We start from the raw sequence: 25,163 nt of genomic DNA on the forward strand, positions 1-25,163 counted from the left end.
GTGGTCAGAAAATACTATAGATCCTTTACGTGGATGAAAGATGCCTCAACATGTCTACCTCCATTGTACGGAATAGTTCTGGTTTACAACGCTTCCATATCTATCTCTGTTTTAGGTCTACGGTGCACATGAGAAGATATTTCCATTCGCAAGCTGGAAAGTTGGCAAAGAGGCAAGTTCCCGACCAAACCACCTGTTGGATTTTCCACAATTAGTGGAAAACACATGAGCCAACCAAACAGATGATAAGAATCCTGATAAACCAAGGTATAAAAACGTTTTGGTGGCCCATAACGTTCAGTTCTAAGTTCTAAGTGACAATGAAGATCCTGATAGTCCTGTCCCTTCTGGGCCTCGCTGGTATGTATTTGCTTAGAATAAAGAGCCTTAATGGTTTATTGGGGAATATAGACAATAGGTATTGGAAAATATATTTTTTTCTCTTTTTATTTATTGTTTTTATGTTGGTAATTTGATATTGATTATATTTTACTATTTTGAATATTATTTTTTATATATAGAAGTTTATCATTTTCATACTAATGGACTGGAGTCTTTATTTTCAGTGGCCACCCCCTTTATTGATGATGATAAGATAGTTGGCGGTTACGCCTGCAGTTTGCCGTATCAGGTGTCTCTCAATTCCGGCTATCACTTCTGTGGCGGAATCCTGATCAACGAGCAATGGGTGGTGTCTGCTGCTCACTGCTATAAATCGTAAGTACTGTGTCCCGATTCCTCTGTGCAGAGCATCTTGCACACTAGTAGATGCTCTGCTGTGTTTTCCTGGGCTACTGGCTGGCAGGTTGATTGACAGTGCAGGTTTCCATGCAGGTTCTGGGAGGTGCTGATTGCTCAGGTGTTCCATAATCTGGGTAATTGCTCTGCTTCTTTAGCAGATCATGCTCTCCCAGAACCTCGCCAGTCGTACTTTCTGGTTCTGTAGTTGTGCTATTGTCCTGTGTTACTGCCTGTGCTCTGATCTTTGTTTCCTGACCCCAGACTGTTGCTTGACTCCTCTCTGCCTGCTCCCTGTTGCTGTTGTGACCTCCTGGCTTTTGACCTCGGAGCGTTACCTGAACACGTCTCTGTTTTCTCCCACAATCTATTACGGGAGTTCCCGGAAATCTGACCCTTGGATTATGACCTGACTATGCTTCTGTGTGCTCCCTGTGTCCTTACGTGTCCTCCTGTTACCAGACCCCGACTTTCCTGACTACTCTACTGTTTGTACTACCCGTAAGTAGTGACAAGCATCACATACTGTCTGTGACAAGTGCAAAGATGTCACTACCAATCCTATGAATGAAAGGGCCTGCACAAAGCTGCTGCAGACCATCCGATTGTGCATGGATTTGGAGCCAGTCCGCTTCACCGCCCAGCTGTCCAGAGTACCAAGTCAGCTCCATTCAATTGAGTTCCCTTGCATAATGGGTGATCAGTGGGGTACATCTACATAGAAAAACTGAAGAAAATGTGTGAATCAATTCAATTCAAATTGTATTCATGTGGATTTTTTACAAATTTGCTTAACTCTGCTAATTCGAACAATGTGGGATTCGCCAAAAGTTTCCACTGCAACTTTGCACATTGCAGAAGATTGCATCAGCCAGAGTAGAATCACATAACTTTGGACACAGCCTGGAGTACTTTCCCATAATACCTTGCAAGTATCACATGGTATAGCACAACCAATCAGAAGGAACTATTATAGCCAGTATAAAAGCAGAGACAAAGAATGCAGCAGCTATTGAGTCAGGACAGCAAGAAAGTGTCACAGCTCACAACATAGCTATAATCATAGGAAGAAAAAGTCATAAAATACTAAATAAACTGTCATATAGTGTGTGACAGCTGATCATTGAAGAACAGTAGTCTTTTGGTTAACCATAGCCATATATGTTTAAGTCATTTTGACATTATTAAGTGTTTGCATTGAAGCTCTTGAAAATGGTTGGTTACAGTCTTAGGGGACCTCTAACACAGATCTGTCATGGCTTGTCACTGACAATCCAGTGGCAGAGAGTGCTGGAAAATCCCAGAGATTGGCAGCATGTAATGAAAGAGGAAAGACAATTCCAGCATCAGGTGTCTCTTCATTAAAATCTTCAATATTCTATTTCTATGTCAAGAATAAAAATTCATGTGGGGATGCAGCCCCTAAACGTCTCACGCATTTTGAGCAACGTTCTTAATCATAGGCATAGCAGCAGATTTTATGACCCTGAGTTTTTCCTCTCAGTTGCCAATCTCTGACTTCCTTAGTAAACCTCACCCTAGGGTGATTTGGTGCGGTTTATAGTTTTTCCTGGCTGTGTTGTGTAGTGTTTGTTCCTTGCTGAGTTCTGGAAAGGTCGTCTTCTGTTGCTTCAGAGACTTCTGTGGTTGCTGCTGCTCAGATCAGTGTTTGTCTTTTGCTATCTACCAAGACTCTGATGATTGCAATCATACTTCCCCGGTATTGTTTGCTTGTTTCTTCCTTTAAGCTAGGGTCACATGTAGCGACGCAGCAGCGATCACGACGACGACCTGACCTTATCAGGATCGCTGCTGCTTCATTACATGGTCGCTGGTGAGCTGTCAAACAGGCAGATCTCACCAGCGACCAGTGACCAGCCCCCAGCCAGCAGCGATGCGTGGAAGCGATGCTGCGCTTGGTAACTAAGGTAAATATCGGGTAACTAAGCAAAGCCCTTTGCTGGTTACCCGATATTTACCATGGTTACCAGCGCACACCACTTAGCGCTGGCTCCCTGCACTCCTAGCCAGAGTACACATCGGGTTAATAAGCAAACCTTTGCTTATTTACCTGATGTGTACTCTGGCTACGCGTGCAGGGAGCAGGGAGCCGGCACTGGCAGCCTGAGAGCGGCGGACGCTAGTAACCAAGGTACATATTGGGTAACCAGCGAAGCACTTCCCTTGGTTACCCGATGTTTACCTTGGTTACAGCTTACCGCAGGCTGCCAGACGCCGGCTCCCTGCAGTTCGTCACTCTCTCGCTGTCAGACACAGCGATGTTTGCTTCACAGCGGGAGAGCAAGGTCCAAAAAATGAAGCAGGACATTCAGCAACGAGCGGCGACCTCACAGCAGGGGCCAGGTCATTGCTGGATGTCACACACAGCAACATCGCTGCTATGTCACAGAAAATGGTGTCTTATCAGCGACGTCGTTGTCGCCGTTGCTGTGTGTGACACCACCTTTAGCATTTAGTAGGGTTGAAGAAGAGCTCATCCCACCCATTCCCTATTTAGGGCCCAGCACTAGGGTCAGGTATCCGGCTTGGCACATAGGTGCTCAACCTGCCTAGGGTGGTGAGGGACCCAAGGACCAGCTCCACTTTCCTCTTTCCCTAGCTATAACGCATTTCTTCACCCCTTCCTGTGTGTTGTCCTATACATCTGGTATAGCCTCTATCCCTGGCCATGAGAACCTCAGAGTTTTACACAACTATTTCAGGGATATTGAAGGTTTCAGAGTAGAATTATTGCAAATATTTTTAAAAAAAATTGGAGAAGCTGTTGAGTATGAATTTCAAAAGATTTGCTCATACGTAGTGGAGATCCTTCACTCTTCATGCCAGTTTGGGTCTCAGAAATTCAAGCATTTCCTAGCAATATGTCCTCTTTTAAGAGAAGTGAATACCCCTATCATGGTCTCTCCTTAGTACATAGCAGCAACGTATGATCAGAGTCAATCTCAATCAACCGAAATGCTACAGACTTTTGGAGTGCACGCTGATCTTAAGACCACCTTCTCTTTAGAAAAACATTTTTTCACGGCAACTTTGGGTGTTTGTCTTGAAGAAGATTTGGTGTCTCCTCCAGATCTTTCATCAGAAAACATAAAATAAGCAGAAATACTTGACTCTGATTCTTTTCTTCTGTTATAGACGAATTCAGTCCAGGATTGGAGAAAATAACATAAAACTTTCCGAGGGAACAGAACAATACATTGACTCCGAAAAGGTCATTCGACACCCGAAGTATAATTCCTACTTGATTGATAACGACATCATGTTGATCAAGCTGTCAGTCCCGGCCCAGCTGAACAGCGTAGTCCAACCCATCAAGCTTCCAGACCAGTGTCTCCCTGAGAGCAGCCTCCCTGCCGGGACCATGTGCTTAGTGTCTGGCTGGGGCTACACCGGATGTAAGTTTATGAATGGGTATTCTAACAATGGTCAATATAAAAAATTAGGAGGATCATTTCCCTCTAGACGGGGCTAAGAAAAATCTTGCTCTCTGTCTTTATCTCTATCCCTGACTGTCTCTATCCCTGTCTGTCTCTATCTGTGTCTGTTCTCTCTCTATCCATCTATGTCTTTCTCTGTCTCTCTTTGTCTGTCCCTCTCTGTCTGTTCTCTCTAGCCATCTCCCTGTCTGTCTCTCTGTGTCTGTTTCTATCTCTGTATCTCTGTCTGTCTCTCTGTCTTTGTTTCTCTCTCTCTCTCTTTCTGTCTCTCTCTATCCATCTCTCCACCAATATCATATTACCTCACACATAAGCTTCTTATACTAATAATGTCCTTTGTTGCCTATAGCAACCAATCACAGCTCCTATTAAAAACCTGTAGCTCCCAGCTCCATTCACTTTAATGTAAGCAGGTTTTTTTGTGAATAACTGTAAAGCGCGGGGTTAAATTTACTCTTCAAAACATAGTCTATGATGTTCTGTGAGTCAAATGAGGAGTCTGTGCAAAATTTCAGGATTGTAAATGCGACGGTGCGGATTCCTTTAGCGGACACACACCCACACATATATACATACGGTACACACACACATACATACATACATACACACCCACACATACATACATACGTTACACACACACATACATACATACATACATACGGTACACACACACATACATACATACATACACACCCACACATACATACATACGGTACACACACACACATACATACATACATACACACCCACACATACATACATACATACGGTACACACACATACATACATACATACATACACACCCACACATACATACATACATACATACACACCCACACATACATACATACATACGGTACACACACATACATACATACATACATACACACCCACACATACATACATACGGTACACACACATACATACATACATACATACATATCTCAGCTTTATATGTTGGGTTTGAAGTCTATGTGATACATTTACTACAGAATATTGTTTTTCTTCTAGATACTAACCCAGATATCCTGCAGTGTGTGGACGTTCCTATTGTATCTGATGAAGATTGTAAAAAATCCTACCCAGGAGAAATTACAGAGAACATGATCTGTCTGGGCTATCCAGAGGGTGGAAAGGACTCGTGTCAGGTGAATTGAGCTTTCCATAAGATAATTACGTTGTATAATACTAACCTAATCTACATAGATTACCATGTAAATACATTGCTGCATACCCCAGAGCTGCACTATTCTGCTGGTGCAGTCATTGTGTACATACATTACTGATCCTGAGTTACCTCCTCTATTATACTCCAGAGCTGCACTCACTATTCTGCTGGTGCAGTCACTGTGTACATACATTACATTACTGATCCTGAGTTACCTTCTGTATTATACTCCAGAGCTGCACTCACTATTCTGCTGGTGCAGTCACTGTGTACATACATTACATTACTGATCCTGAGTTACATCATGTATTATACTCCAGAGCTGCACTCACTATTCTGCTGGTGCGGCCACTGTGTACATACATTACATTACTGATCCTGAGTTACGTCCTGTATTATACTCCAGAGCTGCACTCACTATTCTGCTGGTGCAGTCACTGTGTACATACATTACATTACTGATCCTGAGTTACCTCCTGTATTTTACCCTAGAGCTGCACTCACTATTCTGCTGCTGCAGTCACTGTGTACATACATTACATTACTGATCCTGAGTTACCTCCTGTATTATACTCCAGAGCTGCACTCACTATTCTGCTGGTGCAGTCACTGTGTACATACATTACATTACTGATCCTGAGGTACCTCCTGTATTATACTCCAGAGCTGTACTCACTATTCTGCTGGTGCAGTCACTGTGTACATACATTACATTACTGATCCTGAGTTACCTCCTGTATTATACTCCAGAGCTGTACTCACTATTCTGCTGCTGCAGTCACTGTGTGCATACAGTACATTACTGATCCTGAGTTACCTCCTTTGTTATACTCCAGAGCTGTACTCACTATTCTGCTGCTGCAGTCACTGTGTACATACTGACGTCCTGGTTATTCTCTTTAGGGTGACTCTGGCGGTCCTGTGGCTTGTAATGGAGAGGTGCACGGAGTCGTGTCCTGGGGTTATGGATGTGCACAGCCCAATTACCCCGGAGTCTACACTAAACTCTGCAACTATGTTAACTGGATTAATGAAATCATTGCCAACAATTAAAGGGTCGCGGGAAGATGACGGCAACTCAAGATTTAGAGTTTAGGATGTTGTGATCGTCTCTATAATAAACTGTCACTGACTATCCGCGGCTCCTTAATGATTATGAATGATCAATGTGTAATTTTCACAGTGGATAATAATCATCCTCCTATCTATTTCCTTCCATGACTAAAAATGATGCACATGTACGTCCTAGGTTGTCTTTCTGCCTTTGATGTGTTTCCCCCTCCGTGCCCACATCTTTCTCTGATAGCGGCATTTAACACGTGCAGACAGGAAGTGCGTCATTGATCCCGCCCATCCGTGCCCCCATCATGTGATCGCGATGGGTTATCTTGACAGCAGAGGGTTAAAATTAAATTATTGGTATAGCTGCATTCAAAAATGTCCAACCTATCAAACTATAAAATAAATTACCATAATCTGATCGATAATGCGTAACGAGAAAAAAATCAAAAAGGCACAATTATGGGGTTTTTTTCATTGCTGCAACATTGTAAAAAATGCAATAAGAGGTGATCAGGACATTGTATCTTCCCCAAAATAATATCAATAAGGACATCAGCTCTGGTGCAAAAAAAAAAAAAAAGCTACAGAGCCCAAGATACCAGAAAATAAAACATTACAAGTCTTGGAAAATGGCGACAAAAGAGAATTATTTATTTTTGACAACTTTTCGAATTTTTTTCACCACTTACAAAAAAACTCAAAAAACTATACGTGCTTGGTATCCACCAATTGGTACTGACCTCGGGAGTCATACTGCCATATAATAAACATGGTAAATTAAAAAAAAATATATTGTGGAGTCACACTTTTTTTTTTTGCAATTTTTTTCCCCATTTTCCAGTACACTATTATCATGCAGTGACTACCGGGGTATAAGGGAACTCCCATCATGCACCGCAACACTCACGGTACTCTGGGAACAGGATATAATGATGGGCAGTGGCGGTCCCTGCACTGCCTGGCATCCCTATTTCCTTCCCTTCAATGCTGATCACGTGCCTAGGGCTTTACTTGCCTGTACTCACCCTGGCTAGTGAGAAGGCTGGCAAGAGCACTAGTCTCACCACTACATAATACAACACAAGGGGAGGGAGACAGACACAAAAATGAAAACAATTCAAGCTCCTCTAATACAGACAACACCACAGCTGCAATTGTCGCAACTCCTCAGCTTCTTCTAAAGACTGGCTCATTACTAAGTCGTAAGCATAAGAATGATGAGATTCTACAATTGGCATCACATAAGACACATGTGAATTTATAGCGAAGGAGAGTGATCACAAAGAGCTGCACCTGAGATTAAGGCTCTAAAGAATAGCCAGATAGGAAAGAGTCCTTAACCCCTATAGCCCAAAAGAAAAAAGAGATACATACTCCTCTGAGGGGCTCCATGATGAAGTGTTGGGGCTCTACTTTTCAAACCCAAATAAGGATAAAACAAAAGTCCAAGAGAAAAAAAGATCAGCGACACTCACCCGTGGTAAAAACCTTTCTTCTTTCCAAATTCATAAGATAGCAGTCACTGGGCATCCTTGAGGGAAGGGGGTGAGGGTGCAAACAGGATGATGAATGCTTCTATGGGTCCGCCCTCTTCCATTCCCTCGCAGAAGCTCCGTGGCTGCTATTTTATGAATTTGTATTAATAAAGAAGAAAGGTCTTTTTTACCGAGGATGATTGCCGCTAATCTTATTTGTGCTTGGAGTGTTACTTCATGAATCCCTCATCAATTAAGCAGGTAAAAGGTCTGGAGCTGATTCTAGGTGCAGCATTTGCATTCGGAAGTGGTTTCGGCCAGAGGATTTCTCAATGAAAGAGAAAACAACCATATTAAGCTTAAAAAAAGAAGAAATCCATCAGAGAGAGCAAATATGTTAGGAGCGGCCAAATCAACAGTGTGGTTCATTCTGCAAAAAAGGAGCACACTGGTGAGCATGGGAAATCAATAAGGCCTGGACATCCTTGGAAGACAACAATAGTGGATGGTCGCAGAATCCTTTCTATGGTGAAGAAAAACCCCTTCAAAACATCCAACCAAGAGAAAAACACTCTCAAGGAAGTCAATGTTTCACTATCAAAGTCTACCATAAAGAGAAGACTTCATGAGAGGAAATACAGGGAGTTCACTGTGTTGGGGTGGCTAACAGGGGCCATTGTAGTCATTGCAGAGGCTTCCTGGCCGCAACGTGGCCTGTCATTAACTCCTTGCACCCCAGTCACCACTCCAATGCAACACAGCACTAAAAGTCCATTCATCTGCTGACACAGTAAACCAGACACGTGGAGGTTTCTTTTAGTCACCGATACTCTACTTGACAGTTTCTCACAGACATCTTCATCACACAATATGTGGGCACAGTCTTTAACCTCGACGGGGTTTCCCATAGCAACAGACACGAAATGCAATTTACAGGCCGACCACTTCCCTGGCACTTGAGCCTCCAAGAAGATCTCTAAGCCCCTCATCTCCTCTAAGGACTTCACTATATGCGGCAGGTTCAACCTCTGCTCTCACGTTCGGTTCCCACCCTCTATTTAGGGTCACACTTATGCGGGCTTTACACGAGTCGATATATATTGTGCGATATGTCATTGGGGTCACGGTTTTCGTGACGCACATCCGGCATAGCGGACAACGTCGTCTCGTGTGACACCTCCGAGCGACGCAGTATTGCTCACAAATCATGAGTCGTGTACTCGTCGTTAACTTTCATAATATTGTTTATTTTCATGGGTGCAGGTTGTTCATCGTTTCCGTGGCATCACACGTCGCTCCGTGTGACACCACAGGAACGACGAACACAGCTTACCTGCGTCCCACGGCACCCGCTGGCTTAATGGAAGGAAGGAGGTGGGCGGCATGTTTACATCCCGCTCATCTCCACCCCTCCGCTTCTATTGGCCGGCTGCCGTGTGACGTCGCTGTGACGCCGAATGTCCCTCCCACTTCAGGAAGTGGACGTTCGTCGCCCACAGCGAGGTCGTCCGGAAGGTAAGTGCGTGTGACGGGGGTTAAACGAGTTTGTGCGCCACGGGCAGCGATTTGCCCGTGACACAAAAACGACGAGGGCGGGTACGATTGCTCATGCTATCGCACGATAGATCGACTCGTGTAAAGCAGGCTTAACTGTCTGTCTCTTGAAGGGGTTCTTTGGGTATTCCTTCCATGGAAATGGACGCCACTCAGACCGCACGGACTAAAACCCACTTCTAGTGAAGCAGTTACATTGAGTCCTTCATCGCACAGGACCCTGCGTGTCCGGTGTCCGCCTCTGACCCTGAAGGTCTGGTCGAATTACCTCAAACGGGATTCTGGCCTATTAGACCCACTGCAGCCGCAGCTATAGTTCTCTTTCTCCTCACTGGGGACTCTCCTTGTCATTTCCTAGTTGCTTGCCCTTTTTATCAGCTACACTCCTCCCTGCAATTAACCCTTTTTCTACCCAGAAGGAACCAGGGAAGCGAATGCTACAACATTGCCGTCTAGTGGCCACACCAAATACAACAGTTGTTTGTGAGACACAACACAATACATTTTCTTATGGGCTTGGCAGAGCCCTAGACCCCCATACACACTGCACGGTGCAAACCATTAATCAGCCTGAAAAAATTGAAAGACCAGAGTAGACTTTACCAAAAAACATCTAAAGAAGCCGCCCGGTTCTGGAGAAGCAGCAGAAGATGGATGAGACTAAGATCAACCTGCACCAGAATGATGGAAGAAGAAAGTCTGGAAAAGGCTTGGATCCGAAGCACAGCACATCCTCTATAACACATGGCGGAGGTGGTGTGCTGGCCGGGCATCTATGGCTTCCAATCACCCTGGGTCACTAGTGGTCATTAATGATGTGACTGAAGACAGAAGCAGCCGGATGAATTCTGAATTCACAGAGCGAGACTTTCTGCTTAGATTCAACCAAATGCAGCAATGATTGGATGGCGCTTCACAGACAGATGGACAATGACCCAAAACATCCTGCGAAAGCGAAGAAGTGGAATATCCTGCAATGGTCGAGTCCTCACCAGATCTCACCCCATCAAGCTGTATTTCACAGGATTAAGACAAAACGTAAGGCAGAAGGTAAAACAGGGATTGTAATCAAAGAGTGAATTCATAGGGATACAAATTTCCTTCAATGTCTACCATCACATTTATTGATTTATTTGAATGGGGCTGCAGGGAAATGGATCACTTATTGCCTCCATCTCTGAAGGTCATAGTTAAGGGACCCTTTATTAACAGCTTTTTGTCAAAAGACCCTACTAACAAATAAGGAGAGAAAAATCCCCCCAAAAAATGAATTCTCAGATATAAAACAAACCTCATCTACATCAATAGCAGGAAGATATTGTTGCAAATCATCCGTTATCACAAGTTTTAATATGGAAGGCAAAGTACAACTAAGGCCAAGAAACCGACAAAACATCTAAAATAGAATATGGTGAAACAATGCAATAATTTATGCTCCCTTGGAGTGAAAGCCAAGTCCAACCTTCTGCTACATTTCCTTGAATACATATTTTCCCGGATTTGGCTCCATGAGATCAGACATTATCTGAAGATAAGATGGTAAAGAGGGATAAAATCCATCGCTGCCCCTCAGATGTTCTTCCTCGGGTCATCATGAAGTGTCTTCTCCTCCTCTCAGTCCTGGGACTTGCTGGTGAGTGGAGACTTTCACCCTCGCCTCGAATACCTTCATTGCTTAGATTATTATTATTATTATTATTGTTGTTATTGAAACCACTTCCATATATTAGATATCAGACCTAATAACAGCCATATTCTTCGGAAACTCGGACATTATGGCGAATGTTGAATCAACTTGCAAATAGTTTGCATTCATCATCTTTAGTGGATTCCTAAAGATTAGAAACTACACTGTGTGCAGAATTATTAGGCACATGAGTATTGTGATCACATGATACTTTTTATACATGTCGTCCTACTCCAGGCTGTATAGGTTTGAGAGCCAACTACCAGTTAAGTAAATCCGGTGATGTGCCTCTCTGTAATGAGGAGGGGTGCGGTGTAATGACATCAACACCCTATATAAGGTGTGCTTAATTATTAGGCAAAAGCAGTGGAAAAATCCAGCTGGACTCCAAAGGGATAAATAAAAATGCTTCTTTATTTATATCAACTTTATTTATATCAACGCGTTTCGGCGGAATGCCTTCCTCAGGTTGACCTGAGGAAGGCGTTCCGCCGAAACGCGTAGTAGTATACATCTGCCATGCATCAGTGTGAACAAGCCGGTGTCTTTACTTGAGAAATGGATATATATTTTTAATCGAGTTGATATAAATAAAGAAGCATTTTTATTTATCCCTTTGGAGTCCAGCTGGATTTTTCCACTGCTTTCTTCTATTATCTTCCCGGCTTGCTGCCGTAATCCGTGCCGGACCAAAGGGGACTAACAGGAGGATATATTCAGGCTTGTCTCTGCAGTGGTGAGCGGTTTTGTTTCTTCTTTTTTGTACTTAATTATTAGGCAACCTCCTTTCCTTTAGCGAAATGGGTCAGAAGAGAGATGTGACGGGCTCTGAAAAGTCCATATTGTGAGATGTCTTGCAGAGGGATGCAGCAGTCTTGAAATTGCCAAACTTTTGAAGCGTGATCACCGAACAATCAAGCGTTTCATGGCAAATAGCCAACAGGGTCGCAAGAAGCGTGCTGGGCAAAAAAGGCGCAAAATAACTACCCGTGAATTGAGGAAAATGAAGCGTGAAGCTGCCAAGATGCCATTTGCCACCAGTTTGGCCATATTTCCCAGCTGCAACGTTACTGGAGTATCAAAAAGCACAAGGTGTGCCATACTCAGGGGCATGGCCATGGTAAGGAAGGATGAAAAACCACCACCTCTGACCAAGAAACATAAGATAAAACCTCAAGACTGGGCCAAGAAATATCTGAAGACTGATTTTGCAAAGGTTTTATGGACTGATGAAATGAGAGTGACTCTTGATGGGCAGATGGATGGGCCAGAGGCTGGATCAGTAAAGGGCAGAGAGCTCCACTCCGACTCAGACGCCAGCAAGGTGGAGGTGGGCACTGGTATGGGCTGGGATCATCAAAGATAAACTTGTGGGACCTTTTCAGGTTGAGGATAGAGTGAAGCTCAACTCCCAGACCTACTGCCAGTTTCTGGAAGACAACTTCTTCAAGCAGTGGTACAGGAAGAAGTCGGTATCGTTCAAGAAAAACATGATTTTCATGCAGGACAATGCTCCATCACATGCATCCAACTACTCTACAGCGTTAAAGGTCTAAAAGATGAAAAACTAATGACATGGCCCCCTTGTTCACCTGATCTGAACCCCATAGAGAACCTGTGGTCCCTCCATAAAATGTAAGATATACAGGGAGGGAAAACAGTCCACCTCTGGGAGCAGTGTCTGGAGGCTGTGGTGGCTGCTGCACGCAATGTGGATCGTAAACAGATCAAGCAATGACAGAATCTATGGATGGTCGGCTGCTGAGTGCCATCAGAAAGAAAGTGGGTTATATTGGTCACTAATTTTTTTGTGTCTTGTTTTTCCATGTCAGAAATGTTTATTTCTAAATTTTGTGCAGTTATATTGGTTTACCTGGTGAAAATAACCAAGTGAGTTGGGAATATATTTGTTTTTTATTAAGTTGCCTAATAATTCTGCACAGTAATAGTTACCTTCACAAACAGATCCTCTTAAGATAGCCAAATCTAAAAAAAACCACTCCAACTTCCAAAAATATTAAGCTTTGATATTTATGAGTCTTTTGGGTTGATTGAGAACATACATAGCTGTTGATCAATAATAAAAAAAAATCCTTTAAAATACAACTTGCCTAATAATTCTGCACACTGTGTATTAAAATTTGCATAAAATCGATTAATTAATCTGTAGTGCTGACTTGATAGTTTACAATATATTACAGCAATGTTTTATGTACAAACAGCGGCTTTACCCTTCAGTAATGGTGACAAGAACGTAGGAAGCCAAACCAGTGACGTGGGCTCTGTCCCTTATCAGGTCTCCCTGACTGGCAGTGACTACAACTACCTCTGTGGAGGGGCCCTGATTACTAACCTATGGGTGGTCACTGCTGCTCACTGCTTCACGTCGTAAGTTATAGGATAAGATATACTGTATAGTCCTCATACAATCTCCATTCATGAGACTAAACATATCGACTTTCCTCACTTGTAGAAAAATCATGGTCAGACTCGGAAGACACAGCATTGACAATCCGGAAGAAACAGAACAGATTATTTCTGCTAAAAAGAAGATTCCTCATCCAAACTACAACTCCTTTCTGATAGATAATGACATAATGTTGGTTAAACTTTCCCAGGCGGCTAAATTCAACAACAGAACCCAAAGTATCTCTCTGCCCACTAATGGCATTGTGCCCGGTACCGAGTGCGTAATCTCCCGTTCGAGAAACATACTCAGCGATGGAGGTTGGTATGAACTCCTATAACCAAAGGTGATTAGATTTTCTTTTTTACCATATGTTCTATCATTGGCTACAATACGGAATGGTCTTTGGCCACTCATTGTGATGTGGCCGGTATCGAGTGCTTAATCTCCAGTTGGAGATATATACTCAACAGTGAAGGTTGGTACGATCCCCTATAACCCAAGAAGATTGGATTCTCTTTTTATCATAAGTTCTATCATTGGCTACAATATGGAATGGTCTTTGGCCACTCATTGTGATGTGGCCGGTATCGAGTGCTTAATCTCCAGTTGGAGATATATACTCAACAGTGAAGGTTGGTACGATCCCCTATAACCCAAGAAGATTGGATTCTCTTTTTACCATAAGTTCTAACATTGGCTACAATATGGAATGGTCTTTGGCCACTCATTGTGATGTGGCCCGTACCGAGTGCTTAATCTCCGGTTAGAGATATATACTCAACAGCGAAGGTTGGTACGATTTACAATAAGCCAAGGACATTGGATTCTCTTTTTATCATATGTTCTATCATTGGCTACAATATGGAATGGTCTTTGGCCACTCATTGTGATGTGGCCGGTATCGAGTGCTTAATCTCCAGTTGGAGATATATACTCAACAGTGAAGGTTGGTACGATCCCCTATAACCCAAGAAGATTGGATTCTCTTTTTACCATAAGTTCTATCATTGGCTACAATATGGAATGGTCTTTGGCCACTCATTGTGATGTGGCCCGTACCGAGTGCTTAATCTCCGGTTAGAGATATATACTCAACAGCGAAGGTTGGTACGATTTACAATAAGCCAAGGACATTGGATTCTCTTTTTATCATATGTTCTATCATTGGCTACAATATGGAATGGTCTTTGGCCACTCATTGTGATGTGGCCGGTATCGAGTGCTTAATCTCCGGTTAGAGATATATACTCAACAGCGAAGGTTGGTACGATTTACAATAAACCAAGGAGATTGGATTCTCTTTTTATCATACGTTCTATCATTGGCTACAATATGGAATGGTCTTTGGCCACTCATTGTGATGTGGCCCGTACCGAGTGCTTAATCTCCAGTTGGAGATATATACTCAACAGCGAAGGTTGGTACGATTTACAATAAACCAAGGAGATTGGATTCTCTTTTTATCATACGTTCTATCATTGGCTACAATATGGAATGGTCTTTGGCCACTCATTGTGATGTGGCCGGTATCGAGTGCTTAATCTCCAGTTGGAGATATATACTCAACAGTGAAGGTTGGTACGATCCCCTATAACCCAAGAAGATTGGATTCTCTTTTTATCATACGTTCTATCATTGGCTACAATATGGAATGGTCTTTGGCCACTCATTGTGATGTGGCCGGTAGTGAGTGCTTAATCTCCGGTTGGAGGTACACGCTCAACAGAGGAGGTTGGTAAGATCTATAACCCAAGGAGATTGGATTCTTTTTTTACTATATTGTCTAGCATTGGCTACAATATGGAATGGTTTTTGGGCACTCATTGTGATGTGGCAGGTACCCAGTGCTTAGTCTCCTGCTTTGGAAACACATCCAACAGCAGAAGTGGGTATGGACTTCTATAAGCGAAGAAAATTGACTTTTCTTTTTACTTTTTTTTGTTATAGTATGGTATGATCTTTGTGCTGATTTTCTATCTTTAGTCTTTTAGGCACAAAGGCATAGCACCACTGGTAGACTAGGCAATTCAGTAAGTAAATAGTAAGGAACTCTGTCACTCAGATGGGCAAGCTATGTAAGTTTGGCCCCATCCATTAGGATTACTTTTCTTAAGGTCATTATCACTATTATATTATTTTTAATAGTTTTTTTAGTTGAGTTGAGACAAGTTGAAGAGCAAACATTTTTCTGACATAGTAAGTGGGACTATTAGGCCTTTGTCTCACCAATTTATATCAGTATTTCCAAAAACAAAAAGAAGTATACTAGCCTATTCTATTACAAATGTGGAAAATGGAACCTGCATTACTGCCATGAATATATGAATAAAGAGAAATTTAGCTACTGAATTGATCAATGCAATAGAGCCCCAACACTACGCCAAAGTATTTCTCTACGTTGGGGTCCCTAGCTTATGTGTGTCCTCTCATGCAGTTAAAAAACTTACCGTGTATGGGAAGCTGAGACCCAGGCTATATATGCGTATTATGTGGATTGGCAATAGGTGTGAGTGGGGAAGGTTCACAAACGAAAAACTACTAACAAATAAGGAATAACGTTTGGAACACCATTCTAAAGGCTACTTTACACACTGCGATATCGGTCCCGATATCGCTAGTGTGGGTACCCGCCCCCATCTGTTGCGCGATACGGGCAAATCGCTGCCCGTGCCGCACAACATCGCCCAGAGCCGTCACACATACTTACCTGTCCGGCGACGTCGCTGTGACCGGCGAACTGCCTCCTTTCTAAGGGGGCAGTCCGTGCGGCGTCACTAAAGCGTCACTGAACCGCCACCCAATAGCAGCGGAGGGGCGGAGATGAGCGGGACGTAACATCCCGCCCACCTCCTTCCTTCCTCATGGCGGCCGGGAGGCAGGTAAGGAGAGCTTCCTCGTTCCTGCGGCGTCACACGCAGCGATGTGTGCTGCCGCAGGAACGAGGAACAACTTCGTTACTGCTGCAGTAACGATTTTAAGAATGGACCCCCGTGTCGCCGATTAGCGATTTTGCACGTTTTTGCAACGATGCAAAATCGCTTATCGGTGTCACACGCAACGGCATCGCTAATGCGGCCGGATGTGCGTCACCAAATCCGTGACCCCAACGACTCCGCATTAGCGATGTCGCAGCGTGTAAAGCCCCCTTTAGTCTTTCAGACTTAGCATGGTGTTCCAAACGTTATTCCTTATTTATTTATCAAAGAAAGAAGAACTGCTCACATTTTTGCACCAAGAGTGGCATAAGGTCACCCAAAAGCAGTGTGAAGACTGGTGGAAAGCGGCCAAGACGCAGGAAAGAAGGGATTAATAATCATGGTTAAATATTGATTTCTGAACTGTTCCTGAAATCCTGAGGTAAAACATTATTAGTATTGTTGTTTGTAAATGATTATGAACTAGTTTCCTTTGTATTATTTTGACCATTTCTCATTTTCAGAAGATAAATGCAAAATTTATGGCTTGGAAATTCGGAGACGTCGTCAGTAATTTATAGAATAAAAGAACAATTTACATTTTATTCAAAAATATACCTGTAAAGGGAAAAATCATAAAAACTGAGAATTTTGCAGCAGTCTCTTAATTTTTGCCTGAACTGTAATTATTTTTATATATATATATATATATATATATATATATATAAAATACATCATAAAAACACTGACAAATCATTTCACTCAAATCCTACCGGACCTTGCATGTCTAATCTATTCGGCTTTGCGTCCCAGGAGCGGTCTGTGTAAATCACCTCCTCTATCAGGTAGGTTAACTCTCTCAAGGTGAAGGAACCACATGGATTGGGCCCCATGTACTTCAACCACGTGCTTGATTAGTTTAGTAGCTCCTACTCCGGTTCTAATAGAGGAGAACATGCTCTCTGAGCCTTACAAAGAGTGGTCTTAAAGTTTTACCAATGGAATAAAACTTACCTGGGCACATTACCGCGTACACTACGTTATCGGTTCTCGCTCGTTCACTAATTTATTATAAAGAAAACATGGAAGCTCCAACATAATCCAATGGTGTAATGTCCCACAACTCTGAATCCTATTGAGCTTTGTCCTGAGAACGTCCGGTCAGCAGCAGCCCGAAATGTCTCATACTTGTGTCGGCTTTACATTGGCTGGTTATCAAAACTAAGGGGACCCCAAGTTTTTTTTATTTTCTTATTTGTTATCATACAAAGAGCACCTGAACTCTGAACACGGACAAAGACTTTTTGAAAAGTCTATGTTCGAGAATAAACCACAAACCTAACCGTTCGTGTTCGCTCATCCCTAGCCAAGCAGTCAAAGAAAGTCCTTTGTTGGTGTGGTTGCGCCACGACATAATGATCATTCCAGCTGTAATATAAACCTTGGATTTTGATTGGTCCTTACTAGGGATGATCGAATACCTTAAATATAGGTCGCCGCTATTCAACTATTTGCAAATATTCGATGCGCAATGTAAGGGGCACTTTGCACGTTGCGACATCGCTACTGCAATATCGTCGGGGTCAAATCGAAAGTGACGCACATCCGGCGCTGGTAACGATGTCGCAACGTGTGAAGCCTAGATGCGCCGATAAACGATCGCAAAAGCGTCGTAAATCGGCAATCTGTGTAGCGTCAGTCATTTCCATAATTTCGGAAAGACCGATGTTACGATGTTGTTCCTCGTTCCTGCGGCAGCATACATCGCTGTGTGTGAAGCCGCAGGAGCGAGGAACATCTCCTTACCTGCGTCCCGCTGGCTATGCGGAAGGAAGGAGGTTGGCGGGATGTTTACGTCCCGCTCATCTCCGCCCCTCCGCTTCTATTGGCCACCTGCCGTGTGACTTCACTGTGATGCCGCACGACCCGCCCCCTTAGGAAAGAGGTGGGTCGCCGGCCAGAGCGACGTCGCAGGGCAGGTAAGTGCATGTGAAGCTGCCGTAGCGATAATGTTCGCTACGGCAGCTATCACCAGATATCGCATGTGCGATGGGGGCGGGGACTATCGCGCTCGGCATCGCAAGCATCGGCTAGCGATGTCGCAGCATGCAAAGTACCCCTAAGTCTATGGGAAACCCGAATAACAACTATTCGGAACTATTCGGGCTTCCCATAGACTTACATTGCGCATCGAATATTCGCATAGCGGCGACCTATTCGTCGGATATTTGCGAAGCCGAATATTTGAGGTATTTGATCATCCCTAGTCGTTACTCCTCATTTTTAAATTGTATAGAAAATATCAGCCACAATGTTTGCCAATATCCATAACTTCTATGCTGTCTTCTCTTCTCTAGTTCGCGCGACGCGTGTGAAAGTTTCCATCTTGCCTGACTTGGAATGTAAGGCCGCATTTCCAGGACATCTCACTGAAAATGTGTTGTGTGGAGGATTGCAGGAAGATGTCTTAAGTCCCTGCCTGGTAATGAACAAGTCACTTTATATATTATCTTTAATAGTGAGAACTAATTCACACGGCAAAGCTACAATGAGTCCATATGGGTTTTGTACTGAGAAGCTGTGGGACGCAGATAACAGCTGATCGGTGGGAGCTGACGCGTTTCAGACCACACACATCTGATATCAGTGGAAGCTGACGCGTTTCAGACCACACACATCTGATATCGGTGGGAGCTGGCGCGTTTCAGGCCACACACATCTATCGGTGGGAGCTGACGCGTTTCAGACCACACACATCTGATATCGGTGGGAGCTGACGTGTTTCAGACCACACACATCTGATATCGGTGGGAGCTGATGCGTTTCAGACCACACACATCTGATATTGGTGGGAGCTGACACGTTTCAGACCACACACATCTGATATCGGTGGGAGCTGACGCGTTTCAGACCACACACATCTAATATCGGTGGGAGCTGACGCGTTTCAGACCACACACATCTGATATCGGTGGGAGCTGACGCGTTTCAGACCACACACATCTGATATTGGTGGGAGCTGACACGTTTCAGACCACACACATCTGATATCGGTGGGAGCTGACGCGTTTCAGACCACACACATCTAATATCGGTGGGAGCTGATGCGTTTCAGACCACACACATCTGATATTGATGACGTATGAGCTGCGGTGCTCAATGCAGAATTGTGCTGTTCCAGCTCCGCGCACAGTGTTCATCCAACCGGTGCCATGGCTGGTAACAAATGATTGGTGTCAGGTACTTATGACCTTTTCTAATAATAGGGATGGACAACCCCATTAAACTTTAAAAAAAAAACAACTTACAAAAATGTATGTACAACACATCACCTAAATCTCTGTGTATTTCTTCCAGGGTGACACCGGAGATCCTGTGGTTTGCAATGAAGAACTCCGAGGAATAATGTCATTCAATATTGGCTGTCCGCTAATAGGGCGTTCTGTTATCTTCATCAGAGTTAGCAAATACTTGCAGTGGATCGAGGAAACCATCAGCAATAATTAACCGTCAGATGTGTTTAGATTGAGCACAATAAACATATAAAAAGCAATGTATCACTTTGTGACTTGATTTCATATTATTGGTATATTGCTCCGCAGGAATCATTTCTAGCCCGGCTGTGGAGTCAGAGTCTGGGGGCAAGTGTGGGAAACTAGAGGAGTGGAAACTTTACCAACTCCACAAACCAGTCGTTAAAAAAAAAAAAAAAAAAAAAATCATTATCTGAAAAAAATGTAATGTACTAATGTTTTAATGTTTTGTTTAAATATTATTTCTTTTTAATTGAGCAAAATATTAAAAAAAAAATTAAAAGTTTGATATTTTCCACTTGTAAACACTAGGGGGAGCAGCTGCTGAAATCCTACTGTAGAGCTACTGTAAAACTAGCTCACATTACAGCTGCAGTAAAGGTGGGCGGAGTCTGCTCTTGTGTGTGATGTCACCTCCCCCTCCCAATCTGAGTGTTTCCAAAAGGATAAGGGAAGATAAAGTTTAGGGATACAGTGCGGAGCCATTTTGTTGGTAGCCGCAAAGTGATCCTAATGTCTATAGTATCACCGAGGACCGCTGGCATAGTGCACCACTGTATACTACACCCCAATATATACTGCACTCTGCTTTATACTGCACCCCCCGCTGTATACTGCGTTCTGCTGTACTCTGCGCTCTGCTGTATACCGTGCACCGCTGTATACCATGCTCTGCTTTATAACGCACTACTCAGTATTTCGCAATCTGCTGTATTCCATGCTCCTCATTATACCATGCTCCACTGTATACCGCACATCACGATATACTGTGCTCCGCTGTATTCCATGCTTTGCTGTATACAGCGCTTCGCTGTATAGTGTGTGTGACGACACAGACTTTTTCAATGTGTGTCGTGGGTTAAATTTCTTACACTAGCCAGACGTATTGTTCTTTTGTGTGTTAACTCATGTTTGCTAAACTATTGTTTCTGCTTGACCCTTCTGAGCGTTCATTGTAATGTAGTTGTGTATTGCTAATCTAATGTAAATTACCTCAGTGGCCATTGTCTAGTCTGGATTGCAGACTACATGTAAATATTCTCAGTCTTTCTGTCCACATCATTTAAATGAACATTATCCATGCAAGTTGAAATTCATCCAATAAGAGAAGCAACCTTGTACAACCAATCCGATAAGGGCACAGTATATCCTAAAGCTGGTGTCACACATAACGACGACGACAACGACGTCGCTGCAACGTCACCATATTCTGTGACGTTGCAGCGACCATAGATGATCGTTAGTAAGCTGTCAAACATGCTAAATAAAGCAGCGACGAAGCAGAGATCATAGCGACGTCGACGGTCGTTGTGTGGTTTCAGACATGTCATTGCACGACGAGTCAGAGGTGTGGTTTTAACCCCTAGATACGGTTTGCGTTATCTCTTTTCACGCCCCTCTGTTCCTATTGGTGATCGCTACAGCGCTTTGCGTTGTCTTTCTTCACGCCCCTCTGTTCCGATTGGTCATCACTACAGCGTCGCCTGATTGGGTGACCGTATCAAACAAAAGACGACGCAGTAGCGCTTCCATTCACTCTACCTGAGCTTTTTCAGAACGCAGTTTGTTGCAGTGATTTTTTCAATTTGTTGATTTCGTCTTGGATTTTTAATATTCTCCTGACTTAAAGGTAAGTAATTTTTTTAGGCAGTATTATACCAATATTCTAGTACATCGTGACATTAATATAGCAACTGTATTCTTGTATATTGTGGCAGTATTATAGTTATATTTAGTTATATTTATCTATGTACATAGGGGGAAGTATTATAGCTTTTCTATTCCTGACGTTATATATTCAATACCGCTGTACATATAGTTATGTTCTTGTACATAGGGGCAGTATTATAGTAGTTATATTCTTGTATATAGAGGCAGTATTATAGTAGTTATATTCTTGTACATAGGGGCAGTATTATAGTAGTTATATTCTTGTATATAGGGGCAGTATTATAGTAGTTATATTCTTGTATATAGGGACAGTAATATAGTAGTTATATTCTTGTATATAGGGAGCAGTATTATAGTAGTTATATTCTTGTACATAGGGGCAGTAATATAGTAGTTATATTCTTGTATATAGGGGCAGTATTATAGTAGTTATATTCTTGTATATAGGGGCAGTATTATAGTAGTTATATTCTTGTATATAGGGACAGTAATATAGTAGTTATATTCTTGTATATAGGGAGCAGTATTATAGTAGTTATATTCTTGTACATAGGGGCAGTAATATAGTAGTTATATTCTTGTATATAGGGGCAGTATTATAGTAGTTATATTCTTGTATATAGGGGCAGTATTATAGTAGTTATATTCTTGTATATAGGGACAGTAATATAGTAGTTATATTCTTGTATATAGGGAGCAGTATTATAGTAGTTATATTCTTGTACATAGGGGCAGTAATATAGTAGTTATATTCTTGTATATAGGGGCAGTATTATAGTAGTTATATTCTTGTATATAGGGACAGTAATATAGTAGTTATATTCTTGTATATAGGGAGCAGTATTATAGTAGTTATATTCTTGTACATAGGGGCAGTATTATAGTAGTTATATTCTTGTACATAGGGGCAGTATTATAGTAGTTAAATTCTTGTACATAGGGGCAGTATTATAGTAGTTAAATTCTTGTATATAGGGGGCAGTATGATAGTAGTTATATTCTTGTACATAGGGGGCCGTATTATAGTAGTTATATTATTGGACATAGGAGCAGTATTAAAGTAGTTGTACATAGGTGGCAGTATTATAGCAGCTATATTCTTGTGCTTAGTTTATAACAATGTAGTAATACATTAATTTCCTTTTTTTTCAGATGTCTTCCAACAAACAAGAATTCATAAGGGAGGTGATTGAGATGTATCAATCCCTGCCTTGTTTGTGGAAGATAAAGTCTGTCGATTACAGCAATCGATACAAGAAAAAGCAGGCCTATGAGCAGCTTATTGAATTGTTCCAGAGGCATAACCCAATGGAGACCATTACGACAGAGATTGTGCGAAAGAAAATCCAGGGTCTTCGCACCGTTTATAAAAAGGAACTAAATAAGGTGGAAAAGGCCAGCAAATCTGGTGCCGGAACGGAGGAACTTTACGTTCCAAAGCTTTGGTACTACGATTTGCTGGCCTTCATAAGAGACCAAGAGGTACCACGGACAATAACATCGCTGTCCTTGGGTCCGGGAACACAGCCTGAGGTCCGGTCTGACACCACAGTTGGAGATGTAAGTACCTTTGTGAAACTTTTGATGTACATGGCATTATTTAATTGAAAATAGTTACTACGGTTTTCTATGATTACTGTTGCAGATTTCAAAATGTATCCCTTCCAGTTCAGATAAGTATACTCCTTTGCTAGTTTCTCCACACTCTATTTTCATACCGTGTAATGACATTTCATATCTTGTAGTACTAGTCTGCCCCTCCCATTAGTTTCCAGTGCATGTGTATCCCTGTGCCTGCTGCTCATGATATCTGATTTTAACATCATTTTTATTGTTCCGCAGGATCGTTGTGAAGCTGGGCCAATAGTGACAGGTGGTGATGATGAAATTGCCGGGACTTCCGAGGAGACCGCAGAAGCTCCATTACCGCGGCGGATCTCCTCGACCCGTAAGAGGCAGCCGAACAACTCATCTTCAACAGACCTTATGGATATGGCGAAGAAAATCCTGGATCAGCACAGCAGACCATCCATTTGCGGATTTGCCCAGCTTACGGATGAAAGACTCCGTAAGCTGGATGACAAACAAAGAGTTCATGTCGAAAGGGTCATGCTGGAGGCCCTCAACAAGGCGGCAGAGGGGAAACTGACAGACTCCTCAAAAGTGTGTGACGTAGAACATCGACAACAGTCTTCATGGGATCAAGTGCCATGGATGAGGATGGAGCCTCCACCACACCTCCAGCATGACCCCCCCGCACAGTATCCCATGTTCCCCCCAACGAACCAATTTTTCAGCCCACAGAGGCAACATTTAAATGACTCGAATAAGCAATACCAAAATTTATAGTTTTTGTTTTTTGTTATAATATTTATGCTGTTTTTGTTGTTGTTTAAGCAATGTTAGGGAATTGTAATAAAAAATGTCTTTGATTTCAAACTTTTGTACAGCTTTCATGAATTCTGCATAACATTATTCACGGGGTAAAGGGTTGGGTGGAGGTCAAGGTCACCATCATGGCACAACGCTACAGATGCACATATATAATGTGTGTGTGTGGGTGTTTTTTTATTTTTCTTAAATAAGAATGTTTTTGTGGGTTCTTTGTTTTAAAGCTGTGGTGGGGAACATAGTGCTCTCCCTGCTGCCTTCTAGTGCTGTCACTGTCAGTGCTGTTTGTGTTATGCCACCTACAGCTCTTTGTGCTGCCACCTATTGCTGTGTTGCCCAGGGATTGGGGGGGAAATGAGATCCTGGCCAAGGGGTTACTTCTGCAGGTATCCCGGTGTCGTGACCCGGTCTGTAATGTCAAGCTCCCAAAAAAGAGGGGGATTAGGTAGGGGGAATTGTCTGTCACGCCACCCGTGGGTTGCGTTGATAAGGTGGTGGCACCGCCACTGCCTCTGGGGACCGTGCCCGGGACTGATGGTGTGGGGCAGCTAGGTGGGATACCCTCCACGGGTAGGGGGATTTATAGTCCCACGGACCAATTGGGAGAGGTAGTTTGTAGAGTGACGGGTACAGTCCTCGCCTTGTACCGGGTGGTGCAGGAGTACTCACAGTATAAACCAATAACTAACCCCAGTCCAGTAATTAACCAAGTTGCTGGTAACAGGTGCCAACGGCCCGCTGCTGTGAAGACGGGTCCCACACCCGTGTGTGTAATTCAGGTGATCTTTTCCTGCCCGAGGTATGTGTCTTCTTTTCACACTGGTCCGTACTGGGTCCCGTCAGCTGGCACCCCTCTCCTGGTCCACTTCGGGTCCCACAAGAGGCTGGCCCATTCCTGAGGCCGTGAGTACCACTCACCCCAGCCCCACACAGGGGCTGCTTATGTGACGCCCTGGACTAGCCAGGTGGTCTCAGAGGTAACATCACACACACACACACACCCTCCCCTGGACAGTCAAGATCATTGAAAAAAAAAAAAAAAAAACATTGTTGCCACTCTACAGTCTTGATGTCCTCCTGTTTTCGTGGGGAGGGGGTGAG

At 43.1% G+C, this 25,163-nt stretch overlaps 2 protein-coding genes and 1 long non-coding RNA gene across 3 annotated transcripts; all 3 read left to right on the forward strand.

The window, feature by feature from the left end:
* Positions 1–319: 319 nt before the first annotated feature.
* On the forward strand, positions 320–6,417 carry LOC142310679 (anionic trypsin-2-like). Its single transcript, XM_075348261.1, has 5 exons — positions 320–360; positions 567–717; positions 3,895–4,154; positions 5,208–5,344; positions 6,268–6,417. Exons 1-5 carry the CDS (start codon positions 321–323, stop codon positions 6,415–6,417), a joined length of 738 nt encoding a protein of 245 aa, XP_075204376.1. The 5' UTR covers position 320.
* Positions 6,418–13,640: 7,223 nt separating this feature from the next.
* Positions 13,641–19,891, forward strand: LOC142310685 (uncharacterized). Its single transcript, XR_012754206.1, has 3 exons — positions 13,641–13,869; positions 18,825–18,949; positions 19,825–19,891. It is a non-coding gene; the product is annotated as an uncharacterized LOC142310685 (long non-coding RNA).
* Positions 19,892–22,580: 2,689 nt separating this feature from the next.
* Positions 22,581–24,074, forward strand: LOC142310677 (uncharacterized). The gene is made up of 2 exons (XM_075348259.1): positions 22,581–23,231; positions 23,514–24,074. Exons 1-2 carry the CDS (start codon positions 22,824–22,826, stop codon positions 24,018–24,020), a joined length of 915 nt encoding a protein of 304 aa, XP_075204374.1. The 5' UTR covers positions 22,581–22,823; the 3' UTR covers positions 24,021–24,074.
* The last annotated feature ends 1,089 nt before the right edge of the window (positions 24,075–25,163 follow it).

The sequence above is a fragment of the Anomaloglossus baeobatrachus genome, chromosome 5, assembly GCF_048569485.1.
Source record: "Anomaloglossus baeobatrachus isolate aAnoBae1 chromosome 5, aAnoBae1.hap1, whole genome shotgun sequence".
In the NCBI taxonomy this organism is placed as follows: Eukaryota; Metazoa; Chordata; class Amphibia; order Anura; family Aromobatidae; genus Anomaloglossus; species Anomaloglossus baeobatrachus.